The 21,306-nt window shown below is 50.8% G+C and overlaps 4 protein-coding genes across 4 annotated transcripts; 1 reads left to right on the top strand and 3 right to left on the bottom strand.

Moving 5' to 3' along the window:
- Positions 1-591: 591 nt before the first annotated feature.
- Positions 592-8,051, bottom strand: BDV14DRAFT_181624 (protein kinase RIM15). Its single transcript, XM_073770089.1, has 2 exons — positions 6,894-8,051; positions 592-6,836 (listed from the first exon to the last, which is right to left on the bottom strand). The coding sequence occupies exons 1-2, from the start codon at positions 7,455-7,457 to the stop codon at positions 1,233-1,235; spliced, it is 6,168 nt and encodes a 2,055-aa protein (XP_073623858.1). The 5' UTR covers positions 7,458-8,051; the 3' UTR covers positions 592-1,232.
- A 3,355-nt stretch (positions 8,052-11,406) lies between these two features.
- On the bottom strand, positions 11,407-13,100 carry BDV14DRAFT_192647 (C-3 sterol dehydrogenase/C-4 decarboxylase; the record flags this gene model as incomplete). The annotated part of the gene is made up of 3 exons (XM_073771661.1): positions 11,407-12,078; positions 12,154-12,711; positions 13,089-13,100. The coding sequence occupies 3 exons, from the start codon at positions 13,098-13,100 to the stop codon at positions 11,407-11,409; spliced, it is 1,242 nt and encodes a 413-aa protein (XP_073623857.1).
- BDV14DRAFT_181613 (ubiquitin-conjugating enzyme E2) lies at positions 12,883-15,434 on the bottom strand. Its single transcript, XM_073770088.1, has 9 exons — positions 15,122-15,434; positions 15,019-15,052; positions 14,835-14,929; positions 14,758-14,779; positions 14,605-14,701; positions 14,532-14,543; positions 14,311-14,479; positions 13,393-14,252; positions 12,883-13,336 (listed from the first exon to the last, which is right to left on the bottom strand). The coding sequence occupies exons 1-9, from the start codon at positions 15,152-15,154 to the stop codon at positions 13,321-13,323; spliced, it is 1,338 nt and encodes a 445-aa protein (XP_073623856.1). The 5' UTR covers positions 15,155-15,434; the 3' UTR covers positions 12,883-13,320.
- A 1,576-nt stretch (positions 15,435-17,010) lies between these two features.
- On the top strand, positions 17,011-21,257 carry BDV14DRAFT_135560 (GTPase-activating protein LRG1). Its single transcript, XM_073766223.1, has 6 exons — positions 17,011-17,635; positions 17,689-18,391; positions 18,443-19,093; positions 19,155-20,207; positions 20,261-20,547; positions 20,601-21,257. The coding sequence occupies exons 1-6, from the start codon at positions 17,171-17,173 to the stop codon at positions 21,027-21,029; spliced, it is 3,588 nt and encodes a 1,195-aa protein (XP_073623855.1). The 5' UTR covers positions 17,011-17,170; the 3' UTR covers positions 21,030-21,257.
- Positions 21,258-21,306: the final 49 nt, after the last annotated feature.

Below are 21,306 nucleotides of genomic sequence, written 5' to 3'. Positions count from 1 at the left end.
ATGGCGGCTTGCTGACTTTGTTCCTTCTCATCTGATATTTACAGTATCTATCCATTGACATTTATCGTCTTGTTCCACATTCCCTCCAATTACTCACTCTGTCAAGTTTTGGCTTACACTGTACACCCGATTCCTTAACTTTTTTTCTATTCTTTCTGGAAATTTGCTCATGTGTTCCACGCGTTCAGAATCTACGGTACACGCTAAACGCTGTACATCTCACTTAACTCGAATTTATCAAGCTCGGTGGTAAAAGTCCGCGCTAGAAGTTAGTTATCTGTTGGTTTAATTCAATAATTTCATCTTCATATACATTTCTCCCTGGTTGTTTGGACTAGAAATTGAGATTGAGATTAAGGATTGCATACACCTATGTCTCCTCACTTATATTCCATAGGTGGTTCTTGTTTGTTCTCCCTTCAGAAGTCACTTATAACTAAGGCATAGTGAGACGGTTGAGTACGGTTAGGTACTTAAGCTATTCAATACCGCTGCACACAGGTGCAATGAATGGACTCCGTACTCGGTCTTAAATCAATATGAAATGACTGTTGCTTTGGGAAAGGGTAAATCTTATCCATTGGATATATACTTGTATTCTTTTATTAGAACCGGGATGAAGCACAGGGTAGGAATCTGTAAACACGTCAATTCTATATATATATATCCTGTAACACCTCACCGTCTTAAACTAAGAAGACGAAGACGAACAAACACGCAACATCGTAACTCAGTTGAAATTTGACGCGGCATAACCCTTTTAAGGATTTATATCTGATAAAGTAGTATGTAACATACATGCAGTCTTGAAGATGGGCTGCCAGGCGAGCAAGTGCCAAGCCGGATAGGTAAATACAAACAAAAGAAAACCGCAGATAACACGCGATGGAGTTGGAGGAGTTCTTCCTGCAAAGAGTATTATGAGACGATCATTGGATGATAAAGAAAATGTTTTCGATAGCAAAGGAATGCAAAATGAGACCGCCGGTCAAGTGAAGTAATGGATAGGTAATAAATAGCACGCCGGAACACCCGCTTAAGCCCTGAACAGGAAGGAAATATTTTGACAGATTGTAATGGAACAAGTGGAGAACGTAAGAGTTTAGTCATAAGAATGGGGGCGTGAGTGGGCGTGTAGAAGTTTTATGGGAGTTGTCCTGGTACGAGGGATTTCTCGTGGTACAGAACCAGCCTTTATGACGACAAGAAGGGCAGTGATTCAAGGTATGCGGCTATTTCCCTGGTCGAGGAGTAGTCTCAGGATCCGTGTTTGGTAACGGCGTATGCATGGGTCTAGGTGTGGCATCCGAGTCAATAGGAGGGGAAGCTGACTGTTCTAATCCTACGTCCCCAGAGTCATCCGACAAGACAATAGGCGGAGTGGTTGGCAAAGGTTGGCTTGAACCCTCAGCACCGGTACGGAAAACAACAGGTGGGGTGATGTGTCCCCGTTTCGGAGACTCGGAGCCAGATCGACTACCCTCGCGTTTGTAGATTTCAGTAATATACCGAGAGAAAGGCGGTTTGGCGTCAGGGGTAAAGAGCATCGACCTCGAGGCCAGAGCGATGGGCGATGGAGAGTTGGGACTCAACTCGTCTTCGATGGATGGCAGGATAGCTTCTTCCGGAATGCTGAGCTCCTCGAACCTGCTTTCCAGAGAATTGCGGGATGACTTCGCGACGGCACCCGTTATTTCATCTCCATCATCGGACCCGCTCTTGCCACCTTCATGAACGTCTTTGTCCTTTCTGAAAACATCTTCGCCAGTGCTGATTACGCTGCCTCTGCTGTTAGTCCTCATCATCTCGATTCCCAGCTTAGAGCCAGGGCGATTCGGGCGGTTTCGTGGGCTTTGCGTCCGAGGTGGCAGCGTTCCGAGTTCTTCGTCCTCGTCGTCGCCAGATTCTGCACATTCGTACCGTTTTCGCTCGAGAGATTCTCTCTTTGCTCGAATTGCTTCACTGGAGCGCTGTTTGCGTGGCGTAAGCATACCTGAGGGACTCAAAGCTGGCGGACTTGAGACGGCGTGAGGTAGGCTGGGGAATGGTACTGTTTTCTGGGACTCACGTCTTGCATCTGCTGGTTCTTGTGTGGTGCTGGAGTCCTCAGATATGCCCAAACCCCCTGCGTTATGGCCCCAGTCATCCGTTTGCCGACTAAGGATGACAGGAACATCTTCAGCTTTGATCGAATCTAAATCACCAAAGTAACTGCTGCCAATCGAGTCCTCACGACTGGATCCTCGATAGGAACTGGATGGCACAAGTGCAAAACCAGACGATACCGTTGAACTTGGACTATGCTCAATTTGAGCGGGGGGTGTCTGCCGGGCGGATGAGCTTGTTGTAAAGGTCGAGAGGTTGTAGTCTTTCGGAGGCGGCTTCCATTGGCAAAACTTGCATAGTACCTCGGTAAACTTCGTCAAAGTCGGTGGCTTCTCAATGAGCGTGTCGAAATGATGCATCTCCGGAAGATCTTTCAGGTAGCCGGTGACAGCGACTATGGGCGTATGGCGATTAGCACTCCGTGACTCTCTGACCATCCGTGCAACATCGGCACCGTTGACTTGGGGAAGTTTGTATTCAGTCATGATCATGTCAAACTGCACATCACTAAGCGCGTACCGCACGGCTTCGGCACCATTTGCAACAGTGATAGTACGACATCGGAGTTTCTCAAACAGACGCTCCATGACCAGGCGTGAGATGGGATGATCTTCACAAATAAGTATATCCAGTGGCCGGAAAAAGGGACCATCAGCAATGTTGATATGTGAAAGCCGCCTTGAGCTTTGGCGGCGCCGTTGTACTTTCAACAGCGCCTTTGTGCGGGGATCTTCGTTGTCTGATGAGGAAGGAGAGACATCAAACAACTGACTTCGCCGCTTATGATGGCCGGCGACATAAGTTTCTCTAGCAAGAGACGAAGACAATTCGCCACCATCTTGAGATCCAATTGTCTGTGACCGCGTTCTTGTTGAGGCGCTGCCTTGACGACTTGGAATTGGAACTCCCTTGTCGGGTGAGTGTGTCCCACCTCTCCCTGTTTTGATAGGAGACGATGCCACAGAGCCAAATTTGGAGTTGTTTGCCGCACGATTTGGATCGGCAGGCGCGGGCTGAAATGATCCGCTAGATTGGTGCGAGGTTGTTGTCGAGGACGAACCTGACGTTTTCCTACGTTCATGGTTATGCCCAGTACTAAACTGAACGAGAAGCGGAGACGAAGGTTGTGATGGTCGACTTGGTGATGAATTCGCTTGGCTGAGTGCAGACGGCGACGCAGGTCTATTGTTTCCCTTCGACTGGGACATCGTCCGCTGGAGCGACATTGGCAGAGGGCTGCCTTCCAGAGATGGCCCAGGCAAAGGCGGCGTAGGACCTTGGCCTTGGGGTTGAGATTGGGGCTGGGCCTGACTCTGAGTTTGTTGAGGAAGCTGATGATTTCCAGAGTTGCTAGGGTGGCGTTGTTGCGCTTGAATCGCCTCCTGCCTCATCCTCTGTATCACGTCCTTATTGGCCTTTTCAAGCATTGTGAGGTTCTTGAATGCAAAATTCCCAAAGTCATCAGCCGATGAAGGCTCGCTTAGTCTTCGATTCCGAGACTCTCGAGTCTCTCGGACATGAGGGGGAATGTGCAAAGGCATCAGGGGCCGCTTCATAGAGTTGACCTGGGAGCGAACTCTATTGAGTGCGTCGTGGGGTCGATCACTGTACGAGCCAGTGGTGACAGGAGGGTGGGGGGAGCTCTCGTCCTCTTCGGTGAAAGCCTGGAGTGTGGCGCCACGGGCGTCAAAGTACTCCGTATCTTCTGGATTCTCCAAGTTGGGGACAAACTGCGCTTTATCCTCTAAGAGAGTGTCCCAGCTGATGTCAGAGAACCAGGGATGATCTCGGATCTCGGCTCCGCCATTGGGGTACTTTTCTTCGAGATTGGCGCCGATTCGGTCGCGGGGATTGATGGCCATGAGCTTGTTCATCAGATCGATAGATTCGGGTGTCGCCAACTCTTCAAGCTCCTCTGGCCAGTTGATTCTTCGATAGAGGATGTTATCGAAAACCTCGTCCGGGGTCCCCGCATTGAAAGGCGGGTAACCAAACAGAAACTCAAACATTATACAGCCCAAAGACCACCAGTCACTCATTTCATCCTGCCCGACCCCGTTTATTGTCTCCGGTGCCAGGTAATCTGGCGTACCGACAAATCGTCGGTTATGATCTTCAGGATCAAAAAGTGCCATTAATGGTGGCATCATAGCTTGTTGGGGTGGTGTTCCGGTTGATACATTACTCTGAGTCGGTTGAAGCGGCTGCAGAGAAGGAGACTCCCCGGCCTCACTTGGGGCCTCATCCTCGTGCGCACTTTCAGGTGGATGAGGGATGGGCAGAGCGCCAGGTGTTTCATCGCCTTCATTCAGTGACAAAGTACGGAATATGCCATGGAGGTTTTCGCTGCCACCGCTATCACTGCGATAACCGGATGCTCGGCGAGAAGTCTGTCGGCTGAGACCACCCTGGTTCAAGCTGAAGTAGGACGGCTGAGGCATGCTGTTTGCCACATCTGGTGTGATCAATGGGGTAGACCCTGGCGAACTGTTGCCCTGGAAATCAAACGAAGCTGAGCGGGACGAGGCGATCGAGGTGGCCCGAGGAAAGGAGCCTTGTTTTGAGTTGTCGACCACATGTTCGTTCATGCTCTTGAGAACGCGCTTTTGACGTCCAACAAGACCCATGCGAGACAAACCAAAATCAGTCAGCTTGAGATGACCCTTTTGGTCAATGAGTAGATTGTCAGGTTTGAGGTCACGATGCACAATTCCTCGACCGTGAAGGTGCTCCACGCCTAGTACAACCTCGGCGATATACTTTTTGGCCCAATCTTCCGGCAAGCCGCCTAAGATTTTGACAAGTGAAGCACAATCTCCCCCGTTAAGGTACTCCATGACCAGGTAGAGATAGTCCTTGCTCGAAAAAGTCCAGTAGAGCTTCGCAACGAAGTCACTTTCTCCTTGCCACATCATGATCGCTCGTTCGGCCTTAACATTGGTGACCTGATTTTTAGCAACCATGTCTGCCTTTTTGAGCACTTTGATAGCATAGTATTCACCGGTCGTTTTCTTTTTTGACAAGTAAACACTCCCAAAGGCACCCTTACTAATGGGTTTGATGATTTCAAAGTCCTTGATGGACGGAGGTACTGGGCGTGGTTGAGGTTGACTGGCGGTGGTCAAGTGAGGTGAGACAGGCGGCCTAGGGACATCGGAAGAGGCCGTAGATGACTGACGGCGGTGGTGTCGATAATGGTGAAGAGCCAGCTCGCCTATGTTTGCGGACGGTGAGACAATCGGAGATGAAAAATGTTCAGGGCCAGTAGATATGCGGCCTTTGGGCATGCGTAACGGTGAATGCGGACCAGACGTTCTGGCAGGAGAATGCTGGCGTCGAGGTGAGCCAGAGAGTCCTGGAAGCACCAGGCTCTTGCGCTTACGATCTAAACTTCGATCAGACGAAGGCGAGTCCGTTCGCACAGCTCCAGGGATGGTGGACGAGACAATGCTGCTATCACTTTGATCGCCTGAATCGAACTCCGCCATTGACAACCCCCTTCGTGGCGGCTGAGAGGTACCTAGTAATCCGATCGCACTTTTGTGTGATCGGGGCGTCGGACACTCCATGGGGCTAGAGGGGCCAGTTGAAACAGCGACAGATGAGGCTTTGCCGTCAGAGGATTGACCTGAACGGAATCGGTCGGAAGTATTGTTCATCGTCATGGTCAAAGCTGATACAGGTGGGGGAAGCTCAGATTCATGGCCTGCATTTCGTGTAAGAAGAGAGGTTGAAGAAGCCGCTGGGTCTGGGATGGTGACGTCTGGCGCTCCCTCGTCATCGGAGGAGCTGGTATCACTCAGTTGACCGGCAGCGATACGTTCAGCTTTCCTCAAAGCGGCGGCAATACATTCTTCGACTAGAACTGTATATTCAATGCGAATTCTTTCGGCATATTCCACAATCCTGCGATGACGGACAACAGCGTCAACTTTAGCTTTTGCAGCTTCCTCGGTGTCTGTACATAATACAGCAAGCCCCTGCTCCTGTTCTAGGGTGTTGGAGCTAGGTGATTGCCAATTAATCACCTGAGACATACGAGATTCCGACTGTGGTGACATGGTACGCAGTTCGTCGTCATTATCACCACGAGTATCCTTGAGGACTGGCATGTTGATCTCCAAGGCTGTATCGCAGAGGTCCAGGATTAGCTCAGCGACCCGGGCCAGGGGCCGACGCACTGCGAACGACCGCCCGCGTGCATGGTTCATTCCCGAAACAGACTGATCCCTGGATCTCGGAGGGGTAGCAGGAGAAGAGCTAGAGTTGGACGTCGAGCCCGATGAAGGCCCTGACGCGAGTGGCGGGGGTCCAATCGGCAACCCTTTATACTCTGGTTGCGGTAAAGGAGGAGGGCCACCCTCGTGGGGAGTCGTTGGTCGACCCTGTCTTGCTTCCAAAGCATCTAGCACTTTCACAATTGCGTGGCGGTGTTCATTGAGGTTCTCTTGAGCAATCTGAACATCCATTTCTGCTTGGTGTTCCTGAAGACAAAGATCCGAATGCTTCTCAAACCACCAAGGAGTTATCTGGCGCTCACAGATCCGACATAATATGGGCTCCGGGGCAGGATGTTTGGATTGGTCAGGTTCATTGGCAGCGGCTTCTGCCAGCACAGTCAGGTAGTTGGCAAGCACCTCGGCTCCAACGCCTAGGGACTCTACCAGTAACGATGGTAGATCGATAGTGACCTCTCGTGGCCTAGAAAATGGTCGCAACATCCACATGGTCTATGCGCGGTTCGTGTTAGTTGTGCGTGCTGCCAAAGCTGCAAATTTGAGACTTACGTGTGAGACCCCCTCTGCGGTGCGGTCGTAGACCATAATCCCTTGGCCCTCCAGATTTAAGATGTCAGGTCCACGCGCCCCCACCTCAGATGAAGGCTTCTCTCCATTATCGCACGCATCAACTGCGTGTTCAGAGTCCTGTGGTTGTGACTCAGGTGAAGTCTTCAGCACGCTTTCGGGGCCCAGCTGTATTGAGACCCGGATAAAACGGCTGCGAGAGTCGTCCTGCATGAGTGATTCTATCGCGTCGCAGAATGCACTTTTGTTGTCCACCAAAACATCGGAAATCATTTGCCCTTGTATAGTCTCTGGTGCCGTACCGACGACTTGATTCCAAGATGGGCTAACCCACTTGACCCGGCCTTCCAGATCCAAATCGACAATAACATTCAAGGTTTGTTCCGCGGCTTCCCTCAAATCTTGCCGCTCTTCCCGCATATTCTCACTGCTCGAGGTACGCATTGTAGGGTACTTTTTCGATTCGACACTTCTGGCCTCCTGCCGCAAGGCAGTCACGGCCGGAGGAGTGAGGTATTGTACATTGTTCGTGTCATTGCCCGCCATGCTGGCGAGACAACACCGCCGGAGGGAGGGGGCCGGTCCCTGTCGGAGAACCAGTCAAGGATATATTTCGATCGGAGGGGTTTATAGAGGAATTGAGCAGAACCGTCTGCTGGGCAGAGCGGGTGCCCTCGTTCGTTGGCTATGGATTCATTCGTTGCATTGACCGGCCATGGCGGAATGCGGGGAGTGGAAAGAGCACGAGCAGCCCTACCGCAATGGAAACCCGATTGAAATTGTAGACGCAACCGCAAGATTATACTCTTTTTTTGAGGTAGAAGAAGAGCACAAAAAGGAGCCAGTGATCACGTAAGAAGTAGACAAGTCAACACTTGGAACGCAGTGTAAAGAAAGCGGCTATGCGGGGGGTTTCAATGGCGCGACGGTCAACGCGAAGCCAGGTCGATCCACACCAGTTAACTTCCGAGTAAGGATGGCTGGGTGGAAGGTGATTTGGGTGGCCGATAAGGGTAATGGGAGAAAGAGCAGCAATAAACAAGCAAGTGGAAACGAGTAAAAGAGGGTTCAGTGAAAGGGCAGACGAGAAAAAGAAGTCGAGGAGAGCAGACTGCAGAGCGATGATGAGAGAAAGTAAGGTAGACTGGGAAAGCGTGGGAGGATCAATAATACCAACTGATACGCCAAAGCGTACTGCTGCCGAAAGTACGGCTAGCAGGGAGAGGTTTGGGCTGCAGATTCCGGTGAAGCCAGGGGTATGGTACGGTAAGAGCACAGCAACCAATGTGTAATGGCGGCCTGACTAAGATCCGACTAGCGGAGAAACGGCCAACGGGAGGATCACGTGGAGCCTGTCCTTGCTCTTCGTGGATCTCCAACATGGAAGCCCAAACATTCACTACTGCTCTTGCTGTTTTCTGATCCCTGGCTGTCGATCAGATTATCTTATACAATTAAATCACGGACTCGTTCAGATCCTCGACTGGAGTCTCCTCTGTTCACTACTCCAAACAACATCGAGTCCAGTTTACCTGTCGAAGTATGGGTCTGATCTGCTCTAGCCTCTAGCATTGTATGATCGCCTGCTCCACTCCTACAATCGAGGACGCCACAAACAGATACATTCCAAGCTTCCCAGGTCACGGAACGAAGGGTCAATATATCCTGCAGAAAAGCATCTTACCATCCTGCACTTTCGAGCCCACCAGTGCAGTCAACAAAACGGCGTCCTCACGGCTGTACACTTGGCCAGGTCCCGTGTTTCTTACCCTCGGGTGGGAGCAGTCCGCTATTCGTCAGCATCCCGGTCCTTCCAGCATTAGCGTCAACTATACTTTATGGTGCTGGATGTCGAGACGGCTTGTTGTTCGGGGGGAGATACCGTATATTTTGCTGCGATAGGCGGGCCACTGCTGACTCCTACCGATCGTGTGCTGTCGAATTTTCTTAATGTCGTCATCCGAAATTGCCAAATATATATACCCATGGATATAAGCAGTCATCAATATCGTGGACTTGGTCCCAATCGCGAAAAGCTTCAGCTTGAAACCAAAACCGTAAGCCGGCATCGCTCATGGAGAGCCCTCAACGCTTCGCCGTTGATCATTCAACTGGGCCGTACATATTATTCGGTCGCCATTCTAGTCGGTGCCAGATTCAGTGTTTTGTCCCACCTTGTCCTCCAATATGAAAGGTTGTTCCCATCTCGACTCCTATAAGAATCATTGCTATTGCATGGAGGTGCAGTGCATTATGGAGCACTCTGTATGCGGCCCGTTATTCCACGTCTTATTGGACTACAAGAGCGCCACTTTAATGGCACAGCTACGGTAACAGCATCAGGTGCTTAGTTGTCCCATGGGAGGCTGCGTCCAGACCCAAAAGGAAGTCCTCTCACTATACTTCTTTCTCTCCGATCATGTCATCATCAGAAACTAGGAGCATCCTGGTGGATTACCGCTAAGCGGATGTGAAAATGGCCGCTGAGGAGCATATCGTGCAGATAAGCAAGGTCGTTTCATTGTTGGAGGCATTTGTCGCGCTTGACGCCATGTTCAACGTCCTATTACAGCAGCCCACTCAACAGAAATACTTGGAGCTTTCGGTTGCCTCCTGTCAAGGTATACTTTTGTCTGGATACGGGAGCAATTATCCTCGAGTCTGACAGTCCACATAACTTGATGAACCATCAATACCCTGTGAGCTATGTTTATCATTTCCGGAAGGGTTGACTTGAGACGACTATGATTCTATGATGTGTCGCTTTTGCATGAATACATCTGCCGTGGTACTTTTGCACCCACACCTTCGCCAGTCCCGTCAGAGAGAAAGTAGCCTCAAGACAATTCAGTCCGACATGAAGCGGCTCACGCACTGACGAACCTAGACTTCATCAAAATCTTTCAGCGCTGCGATAATCAACGAGACGAGAACCCAATCTGACCAAAGGCCTGAACTCTGGGAATGCTGGACTGCGGGGTAGAAAGGTGGGCAGGATCGCCGACTGGAAAGAAGTTACGCAGCCTATTTTCGAGTTTCCAAAGCCCAGCATGGCCGCCGAGTCTTCCATTTCGCGCTGAAGGACGATGCTTACTTTTTCCCAACTATTGTTCGGACATCCATAGAATGCCGTGGTTTGCCGCCGCAGGCCGAATCAGTTTCCAAGCTCCACAACGGCTCAAGAGCCCTTGACAAGCATGCACATTATCCCCTCAACGCAGGTGGATTGTCTGCAGACTATAACCTTCGCGAATGATCAGACAGCAATCAATACCACGGGACATGGACCAACCTACTTTGCAGCGCATCCGGATCCAGTTTTGAATTGATCCCCATATTTGCGGGGGAGAAGAGTCTGCTCTCCACAAGCCTCCCGCGTCTCCGCTGGCAGTGCCATCCAAACAATGGAAACTCAGAACCTGGGGCAGGAAACTCAATCACTTGAGTTCCTTGATGTACCTGTCTCTGCGCAGGGTCATATGACGAAAATTGGAGCCCAAGGAACGCGGCATTTCCGGAATCTAACCGCTGGACGCCTCAGCAAGTTCTTGGTTAGGAAGGTTAACCAATCGCGCCCGCCGGCTCATTGGAGAACCTTCCATCGCATAAGAAGCTATAGAGGTGGAGGTGGGGTATACCCCTGGGTCCAGCTCCCTGGAGTTGATGAAATCGTTGAAGACCCACGAAGCGGCCTTCCCTGAGAATGCATTCCCGGTTCCAAAGAAACGGAAGCCTTCCAAGGTCTGTCCCAAAAGAGCCAACAAGAAGCCCCAGACTAGATGCACTACAGTTCCGGGCCATCCCCCACTCCTCAGTCTACGCTTACCATCCTGTCCGCAGTTTTTTCCCCTTCCTGTATGGCCGACAGAGCGTCCGGGGACATCATTCTGCATCCCGGAGCCGAACCCTGTTCGAGAAACCATCTGTATGCGAGGGAAACTGCTAACCCAGGCAGGCAAGAACACTCTTCGGGGTTGTTGCGGTTGTTAAACTGTAGGACTAGGGTGCATCTCCCATGCACAAGTCAAGTCAAGTGCCGAGAATGTGCATGCTGGGGCTGCATCATATTGGACAAACTATCGTCATTCTGGGGAATTCTGCGTACTCCATTGGATGTGCTGCCTTGCCGGCTCGTCCAACGTGTGCTTATAGGCGGGAAGTCTCAGATTCCCTGCTCTTTTGGGGAGTTTTGATGCGCTGATGTGGTGCATACTTGTAGGTTGCTGATTGGACACTTGCTCGAGGATCTCCAGGTTTTGAAGTAGTATGACCTCGATCTCCAAGTCTACTCTAAGCACCCGAAGCGTGCGCTGGTTTGTTGATCATGAGGCGGGGGTGAAAACTTTCGGGAAATGGTTCTGACAAGATTAAGTATTCACTTAGGCTCAAACCTCAACTAACTAGAGATGTAGCCCTGCAACAGCATGGATATAGTACACAGGAAAAGAAACAAAATGCACAAGAGAATTCACTTAGAGGCAAGCAAACCCTGTTCTCAAAGCCCCTTCTTCTCAACCGCCCCCTCCAACCGCCACTTCTCAAGGAAATACCCAACACCCCTCGCAATTCCCTCATCAAGCGGAACAACAGGAGTATACCCCAGCCTCTGCTTCGCCTTATCACAAGAATAATACCTCGTCATACAAGAATACCGCACCGCGCGCCTCGTAAGGTTCGGCGTCTTCCCGAAAATACCCAAAACGGCCTCTGCAAGACCACCAACCGGACCAAGCAACCACTCCGGCAACTCCCACACCTGGCTAGACTCAACGACCTTATCCGCCAGCGCCCACGCATAGTGCGTGAAGTCCCAGAAGTAAACGGGCTGGTCGTTCGTGATGAGGAATGCTTCGCCGTCGACGCGCTCGTAGTCGAGCAGGTCGCCTTGGCCCGTTTCGACTACGCGCTTGTGGATCGCCAATAGGCGGTAGGCGGCTAGGAGGTGCGAGTAGGCGACGTTGCCGACGTATGTGAAGTCGAAGAGGTTGTTGTTTTCGCCGAGCTGCATTTTGCGGATCAGCGGGGAGGCTGTTACGCCGTGGGAGAGCATCTTGATGATGAGCTGGCCGTCCTTTTCGCCGAAGATGCCGGAGGGGCGGAGCGCGCAGGTGAGCATTTTGGTGGGGGATTGGCGGTTGTATTTTAGGACTGCTTGTTCAGCTTCGGCCTTTTGTGAAAAGAGCTTTGTTAGCTTGCGTATTGAGAGAGAGACAGAGATAGCTGGGTGGTTCTGCTGGCTTACCTTTGTGTCGGAGTAGTACTCCTGCTGCAACTTGCCCCTGATCAATGGCCAGTCCTCATTGACGTTAAGTAGGTCACTCTGCGTATCGTGAATCACACTTGCAGAGCTCGTGTACACGAACGCCTTGCACTGCCCGCCCCAATCGCCCCTCGCCCCACCTGCAACCTCCATGAGATTCTTCGTCCCGTCAACATTAAGCTTGTAAAGCAGCTTGTGGTCCGTCAGCATCGCGCTCGCGGTATGGATGACCACATCGGGCTGAACAGCCTTGAACAAATTTAGCATTGATTCTGTGGAGGTAAGGTCCGCCTCGTGGTACTCCGCGCCGGGGAGACGGTTGTTCGTCGTCCGGACATCAGCGACAGCGACCTTAGCAATGCACTTCGGGTACCGGTCTCCCAGCAATGGGTGGTCGAAGCGAGAGTCGTTCTCGGGGCGCGGGATGGCGGCGCTAGGGTCCGTCTCGGAGGGGAAGTTGAGGAGTTGGTCGACTATGTGTGAGCCTAGGAACCCGCAGCCGCCGACTACGAGGACAGTGCCGAGGGTCATGGTTGGGCGCTTGGTAGTGGTCATTTTGGCGATAGTAGTACCTGGTCGTATGGTTGGAGAGTAATCTGGGTTTGGGAGAAGTGAAGAGGGCGTCTTGGGGTTGAGGGGGCCGACGCTGAGAAATGTGTCTTAATCTCCCGTCGGATAAATCGAAAGATCTGGGGCGGACTTGACTGGGGCTAGCTCCATGCGTTCTGTCCGTGCACGTGATGTCTACTCTCTCAGGGTCCCCCACACGGACCGCACTTCGATCTTACATTAACCATGCTCTGGTTTGTACTAAGGACGGAGTTCATGTCTCTGTGATCACGATTTGATTACTACCTGTACGGGAATACTCCGGAGAACAGAGATACTGTTCGATCAACTTTGTGAGCTGATCTGACACTGTTGGACATCGTGCAGATTGCAGAGCACAACACTTAGAAACCCGCGGTACAAATTAAGCACTTCAGTCAGTTCGTAGTCTGCTCTTAAATGCTCCAAATGCCTTCCTTACTCCATCGATATGTTCATGATATCTTTTTTTGAGACTTTCAAGATGATTGTGCGCAACTGAAGCTCTGGACTACCTACGGAACCCGCTAAGAGCGCGCTGGGGCGGTCGTCCCCGGGGCTTCATTCATAGGCCTCTCTGTACGGTTCATGAGTCTCGGGGCAATGAAAGTTACAGGCAATTAGAATGCTTACTCAACAGATCTCTCGATATCCCTGCGTATGGTCCTCCTGTATTTCCTTCGATCTTCGGGGGAGCCCCAGAACAACTTCGCCGCTTCAGGGTTGACGTTGGTTCGTGGGTCGTAGGGTGGTTCTTCCTCTTCCAGAACACCCACGATTGCCTCGATGTGATGGCGCATCTCCTCAATTTTTCTTGGGAAGTAGCACAGTACTCCCTCCTTCGATATGCGAATGTGCGAAAGCGGTGTATCCACAAAGACCCGGGGCTGTTCCTTCGGAAACAGAGGACTCAGATGTATTTTGATCTTGATGATAGCACCTTCAAGAGGTGACGCTGGTCGACCAAAGTACGTCATTGTCCAGACGAAAGGATTGTCGTCCACAAGGGCCAAATCAATCGAGAAATTCTTGTGCGACTTCAACGTCTCGACAATCTGTTCATGCTGATGCTTCAGGTTCACCGCGATGCCTTTCTCGTCCTTGACTGCCTGAAGACCTTGTACCCTCCAATCCTCGGTCTCTTCCATGATTTTGTTCTTGATATTATTGACTCGTCGCTTCAGCTCGGGATAGTTGAAATGGCCGTCCATAGTATTTCCGCAACTCTCGAATGGCATTCTTGTAAATGGGCGCTTTGGTGCCGGATCCTTTTGGGACTCTTTGTCGATTACCTGGACGTACGATTCGTAATACCAAAGGAAGCGGCGTTTTCGGAGATCGGTGAAAGGGTTCTCATAGACGACGTCCTCGTCGTCAGAACTGTCGTCATCCGAGAGCTTCTCGACGGTGATTTTGGCAGTTCCGTCTGGTAAAATATCCAAGGCCGACTCTAGAGGTTGGATGATTGCTATGCGTAGCGTCTCGTGAGTGATCTAGAAACGGTCAATGTGTTGCGGCGGAATTTTCGAGATTTGAATAAGGTATGTTTACCTTGGCCTTGTAGTGCGCCATGTTGTCTTTGTCCTGATGCGAGTTGGCATTTTCATACCCAGGTTCGTTCTCGTAAGGGTTTGCCGACATGAGACTCTGAATTGAAAGGAGGACCGACTCCAAGCCCTGTGCTGATGACCACTGTTCCCCGCGCTCGCCAGTCCATGTGCTGGCTGATGTTAGCTGAGGTTGGCGAAGAAGAACAGAGTATCTTGCTTTACCCGAGAATTGACCTGGTATCGCAGCGTAAATTAGTGAGGGCTCAGCCGATTGAATAACGAGCCGAAGACTTACAGGCAAACTTTGCCATTAGCATATAAGTTGGGGCTGAATCTGCACGCTCCCGAATTGGACGTAACTGCCTTTACTGTTGGAGGTTTCTGAGGATAGTCTAGAGAAAATTAGATCATCTCATCGCCATGTATATAAAGTATAGATTGCTCGAACCTTTTCCGAACTTGATGGTGAACTGCATTGTCTTGGAATTAATAAACAAAACCATAGCGCGAGGAGAAACAACTCACCTCAAAGAATCCAAACTGATAGGGCGTCTCAGGTGGACCTAGGAGCATGGCTCTGATATTCCGAATATCGGATTCGTCATAGTCAACTGCGATAGCTGTAAGGTAGTACTAGTCAGCGAAAAGTCCAACGACAAATATCTCGTTCCTGAAGCCAAAACAGAGAATATCCGAAGACAACACTTACAGAGATCCGCATTGCTTTCTATCTGGTTGATTTCCTGATTGTTCAAGCTTGTGTTAGCCCGCGAAATTCGGCAGAGCCTCAGATACAAGTAAACAGCCGATACCTTCGTAATACGAATAATCGCTTGATCAGACATCTTCAGATTCGAAATCCCGGGCGCTATTTCGACCAACCGCGGAGTTCCTGACGTCGCTGAAGGCTCAGGAAGTGTAATGCGGTCCGAGTTCACGACACAAGCTTCACATACGCGGACGGTCGAAAGTTCCGAGAGGAGGGGTATGCTCGATTTCAAAATCAGGACTCGGGCAGTAGGAGGAGTACTTTACGAAGGGGAGGGGATAGAAGAGACTTTAAGGGGAAGGACAGTCCAGAACAGATGGAAAGTTGCGAATGATAAAAGAGGAGGTCGAATGAATGAGCTGATTGATACATAGGTACTGCCAGCCAGACTCACTGTAGTAGTCAGCCGCGCCGCATCACCAACCAATGCTATAGACCAACGAGCAAGCACTGCATTTTGCTCTCTATCTAAATATCAATTACTCTATTTCTCGATATATTCAGCTATTCTCTACTGGATTTATGCCAGAGACAACGAACTTCATATTTGGAGCTGTAATTCGCTTGTAAACTTGTAACAGATGAGATGTAATTGATCTTGGACTCTCCAGATTCTGCCTTGACACTTTCCTGCGGTTGCTCACAGAATGCGCCCTGTAGGCAGACTGCCTCGTCCAGCCAAACGGCGTAGCTGGCGCCTGCTTTAGGCAGCACATGCCTTGCCCCGCGCGAGAGCACAGCGAAAGTGCCGATAATCCTCATTCTCCGTGATCTTCAGGGTCCTTTGCAGGGGATGTCAAGAATCCAAGTGAGCTCCACAGGATATAAAAATACAACCGGCAGTCTCCCTGACTAGCACGTATTCGGTGTCGCAACTTTAGCCTCGTCCAATCTCTTACAGCTTGCGGACTGGTAAAAAGTTTCATATACAGGTACTGGATTCCATAAGATTTCTAAAGACAATATAAAACCATGTTCACTCACAAAATTCACTTGTGGACTTTTAAAAAGATTCAATTCATCACCACTTCTTGGTGCCTGAGGTTGACAATATGCCTGAGGCCAAAAGTTGCCGTAAGTGGAAAATGATGGCGGCTGCTTGGTCATTTGTGTTTGTTCGAGTTTTCCAAGGACCTTTGAAATCTCGTCTGGATCCATGTTTTACCAAATGCTGGCGTCTTCCCAGACCCAACCAAACTGGATCTCCAGTGGGCATGTTCAGGAACCAGATCCAAAAATAACAGGGTGCAAAACAAACATACGACTCCTTCGCTCAGGCGGTGTGGGCCGCGGTGAGGGCCAGCCACGTGATGGGCGCTCACAAGAGGGAAGCATAGGGGGGCAGAGACAACTGACAAGAGTACCCGCACTGCCCCAAACATACCCTTTTGCTGGTGGAATCGGTATCTGGTCAGCTGTGTTTGACTTGGCCTTCACTGCTTGCTTCGGTCTCTTCATCCTGCACTCTTTTTATGAATTCCGAGTCCTGGGCCCTGAAGATAGGTACCCTTTCTGTTTAAAGGGATCGGGTATGGTGATCTTAGCCATCCACCTCCGCCGCTTGTTGGTCTCACTTTGAGCTCCAACCCTTTCAACCCGTTTCCTTCTCCACGGGCGCCTACAATCTCCCGCAGTGTTGCCGACTCCTTTCTATCGTTCAAGTACGTATTTCTGTGAGCTACTTGCTTGCCCTGACGGTCACGCGCTGCGTCCCTCGTACCTCGAGTTTCCCCGCAAGCCGTTCCTGAATGGCTTGAAGTGAGTTCGCTCTGAAACGACCCTAAATATGCTACCTCCCAGCCCCGCGCGAAGCTGAGAACACGCTGTCTAACATAACATTCTATCCACGATAGCTAGGGGAATTACTCGACCTGCAATTCCGCAATCCGTCACTTGAACTGCCCGTCCACAATTTCGAACTACTTGCGCCCGAGATTCGAATCTACCTGACCTTCGGCGGCAACCCGACCTAACGTACCCAACCTTGGAACACATTCGTTCAGTCGTACCGGAACCAGGTTTCGGGGATTATCGCATAAAATCGAGTTCGAGTTCTTGGATTGATCGAACAAAGGCATAGTTCTTTACGGACATGCCTCCCGGCGACGTTTCATTGCCGGACAGCCTCGTGCCGGGCAACGGGGCTGTCCGTCCGACTCTGAATACGAGCGGCTATGGTGGTAACAACGGTGGAGGAAGCTTGAAATCACAGACACCTACTTCGCCCGCTGATAGCAATGTTCCTTTCGACTCTCCTCGCACAAGACCTTGGAACAACGCGTCTTCCGGTTACGATTCCGTCCAGAGCCCCGATGGAATTCGTCCCATCCGACGCTTAGACTCGAACCCTGCCGAACCTAAAGATCCAACAACACCTCAAGATAGAACGAACTATTGGGAGAATTCCGGATCGCTGGAACGACCCCGACCGAACGGCCGATCGCACGCTAAAGCCCCGGGCAGCTCAAGAGTGTGCAAAAAGTGCAGCGAGCCCCTTACCGGCCAATTCGTTCGTGCCCTGCAGGCAACATATCACTTGGAGTGTTTCAAGTGTGAAGTAAGTCATCTGGAGCAGAGTCGTCTCCTGACAACCACTAACAACATCAACAGGACTGTGGCCAAATTGTAGCATCGAAGTTCTTCCCCATCGACTCAGAGGATGGCAGCGGGCAGTATCCACTCTGTGAAATCGATTATTTCCGACGACTGGACCTCCTTTGTCACGACTGTGGTGGTGCTCTGCGAGGATCATACATTACCGCGCTCGACCGCAAATATCACATCGAGCATTTTACTTGCTCCGTCTGTCCTACTGTTTTCGGTGCTCAAGACTCCTACTACGAGCACGAGAGCAAGGTCTATTGTCACTACCATTATTCTACACAGTTCGCTCAACGATGTCACGGCTGTCACACTGCGATCTTGAAACAGTTCGTGGAAATCTTCCGCAATGGACAGAACCAGCACTGGCACCCCGAATGTTACATGATCCATAAATTCTGGAACGTTCGCCTTGCTCCGACCGGTCAGCCCTTGGAGTATCCTCAGATGAAAGAAGATGCCACCGATGAGGAACGGACACAGATCCGCGAGGAGGAAGACGTGATGGAGGAGAAGGTCTACAAGATCTGGAGCACCCTTTCCACATTTGAGGAATCTTCCGCAGCCTGCATCTCAGACATGCTTTTACATGTTAGCAATGGCGCTTATTTAGACGGTGTTCTTGTCGCAAAACGATTCATTGGCCACGTCGAAATCCTTTTCTCCGCCATTGATCAACTAGCAGGGTTCATCAAAGCTCAGGGCATGAAGGGTAAGTCTTTTCCCTGCAAAAACCGACCAACAAGCTAACTCTGGGTTCCAGATCTCGCGTTTGGTCGTGAAGCGAAGTTGCTCTGCAAGAAGATCGTTGCATTTTTCGCTCTACTATCGAAAACGCAAGAAACCGGTGTCAAGAAACTCGGGGTGACACAGGAACTACTATCACTCGTCACAGGTCTCGCTCATTATTTGAAGCTACTTATCCGCATCGGGTTGCAGGGTGCTCTCAAGCTGGAAAGAGAGCAAAAGAGCCCCGATGGCCTCCATCATCTACTAGACAGGCTTGGAGATCTTGAATCTCTCCGGCCACTAGAGGAGGAGGAAACGCCAGCAGACTTACTAGCTGGCGTTGAAACATTGGCTGACCAACTCTCTGACTGCTGCGCTGCGTGCAAAGAACCAATTGATGATGAGTGTGTCATGCTAGGCGACAACAGATGGCATACAAAGCCTCCTCATCTGACATGTTCATCATGTCAAACAGATCTGACGGTTAACCTCCAAGACGCTCTCCTGAATCCCAGGGATAAGCGAACCTTCTGCGCCAAGTGTGTCAAGCAAAAGGGTATCATGAATGACATGCAAAAAGGATTCACGCACATCACCAAGCTCCAACAGTTTGTCTTCCTTCTTCGAGTCGCATTGGCCCGCCTGCTCGCTGTCCTACGAGCTGGAGGTTCACTTCTTCCATCCGGTATGTGATATATAGATTCCCGGACTCTACGAAACGATCGCTAATTATATCGCTGCGTCAGACGACCCGGCTAACACACAATCTGATGGTAAACAAGTACGACCAGGCGGCGAACTACGTGGCAGGGATGGAGACGGTTCGTCTCTTGAACAGACTGTTGGTGAAATGCGGCGCCTACGGTCCATCCGTAATGAGCGCGCTCTCTCCACAACATACAAGAAGGCCCGAGCCTCAAGGATCATTGATGGACCAGAAGGGCGAAGCGTCCGACCCGGCTCCTCTGGTGCTGAAGGTGGCGAGAACAGGGGCCATGGTTTCCAAATCGTGGAGGAGAAGGATGCCAATGGGGATCCGGTCACCGAATTGGCCTTTGGCAACCAGGATGCATTGACTCTAGATGATATTCCAAGAATTGTCGCAGCTGAGCAGGCCAAAGAGCAACGTCCTAATGCCTACAAACATGCTGGCACCAAGCTCGTCGGCACTACCGACCCACTTCCCAGGTATAATCACGGCCATCAGCGTGGGGTGTCAGGTGCTGGTCTAGAGCCACCATTCCCCATCCCAATGGGACGAGGCAAGCGATACTTCTCAGAGCTCTCCGCCTTGGAGTATTTCATTGTTAGGCATGTTGCGGTTTTGTCCATGGAGCCATTGTTGGACGGTGCCTTTACACTGGAGGAACTTCTCACCTTGATCGAATCTCGAAAGCCGACAATCTGGAACATTTTCGGCAGAACCTTTGGCAAGGATGCGAAAAAGGGTGGAAAGAAGAAGGGCATTTTTGGCGTCAGCCTTGACTATCTTGTTGAGAAAGAAGGTACCGAGTCAAGTCACGGTGTTGGGCCAGGGGCTCTCCGTATTCCAACCCTGGTCGACGATTCTGTGTCTGCTATGCGTCAAATGGACATGTCTGTTGAAGGTGTCTTCCGAAAGAACGGAAACATTCGACGATTGAAGGATGTCTCAGAGATGATTGACAACAAGTACGAGCAAGTGGATCTGACGAAGGAGACTCCGGTCCAAATTGCAGCTCTTCTTAAGAAGTTCCTTCGCGAGATGCCCGACCCTCTCCTGACGTTTAAACTGCATCGTTTGTTTGTTGCTTCACAAAGTATGATCTCGCACTTCGATTTTCGGTTACTTTGTACTAACTTTTTTTTATAGAAATCAAGGACCTGGAGAAGCAGAAGCGGGTTCTTCACCTCACATGTTGCTTGCTTCCAAAAGCCCATCGCGACACAATGGAAGTTCTGTTCGCTTTCTTGAACTGGACGTCATCGTTCTCTCATGTCGATGAAGACACCGGAAGCAAGATGGACATCCACAATCTTGCGACCGTGATGACGCCCAACATCCTTTATCCGAATGCGAAGGCCAGCGGTGTGGACGAGAGTTTCCTTGCCATTGAAGCCGTTAATGCGCTTATCACATACAACGACACTATGTGCGAGGTAAGTTGGTATTTATTCCGCCGAGGCTGCGGCTTGTTAACCGAGACTTGTAGATTCCGGAGGACCTTCAGGCAGTTCTGAGTGACAACACTTTCTTCAAAGAAAACTCAGAGGTCACGACAAAGGATATTCTGAAGAGATACGGAGACATTGCACGGGGAGGCTTCTCCCAGAAAGCAAGTAACGGTGGTGAAACATTTACGATCACTAACCAGAGTCGAGGAGCCAACGTACCTACTTCAGCCCGGATTGAGACAGATCCATCCCAAGATGCCGCAGCCCAAGTGCAAAGCTCAGTCCGGCATGTGCCGGGACCTAGCGGGGGACATTCACATTCACGAAGTGCCATTGCCCCGGCCAGCGGCCCCGATCCTGCTACTCGTGGCCGTAGCACAAGCACTGGAAGTGAACCCGAGGGCCAAGCAAAGCAAGTGCCCTACAGGACACGTCCAAACGGCGGCCCTATGGGTGTCGCTAGTTGATCGCCCATGCATTACCATCTGATCTCGGTAGCTGCTCTTTCTATACCCTTGAACGCGTGTCGGCATTTGACTTAGCATTATCTGGGCTGTCAACGGAAAACCATTGACGCATCTTTGGCGTTCCTAGTATTTTCCGCCTTTCACCTCACCGCAGCTTGACTTGCGGCTGTCTTTTCACCGCGACCTAATCGGAACCCCGGCATGAGCATCTGAAATGTCATATCTCGTCTCTTTCCCTTTCCAAAAATGCATTGCATCCGGCCGCAGAGTTTCATCT

This window comes from Aspergillus stella-maris (genome assembly GCF_047715825.1).
Source record: "Aspergillus stella-maris strain CBS 113639 unplaced genomic scaffold BDV14scaffold_72, whole genome shotgun sequence".
Lineage (NCBI taxonomy): Eukaryota > Fungi > Ascomycota > Eurotiomycetes > Eurotiales > Aspergillaceae > Aspergillus > Aspergillus stella-maris.
Note: the sequence above shows the minus strand (reverse complement) of the source record. Positions and strands in the feature narration are given on the sequence as shown.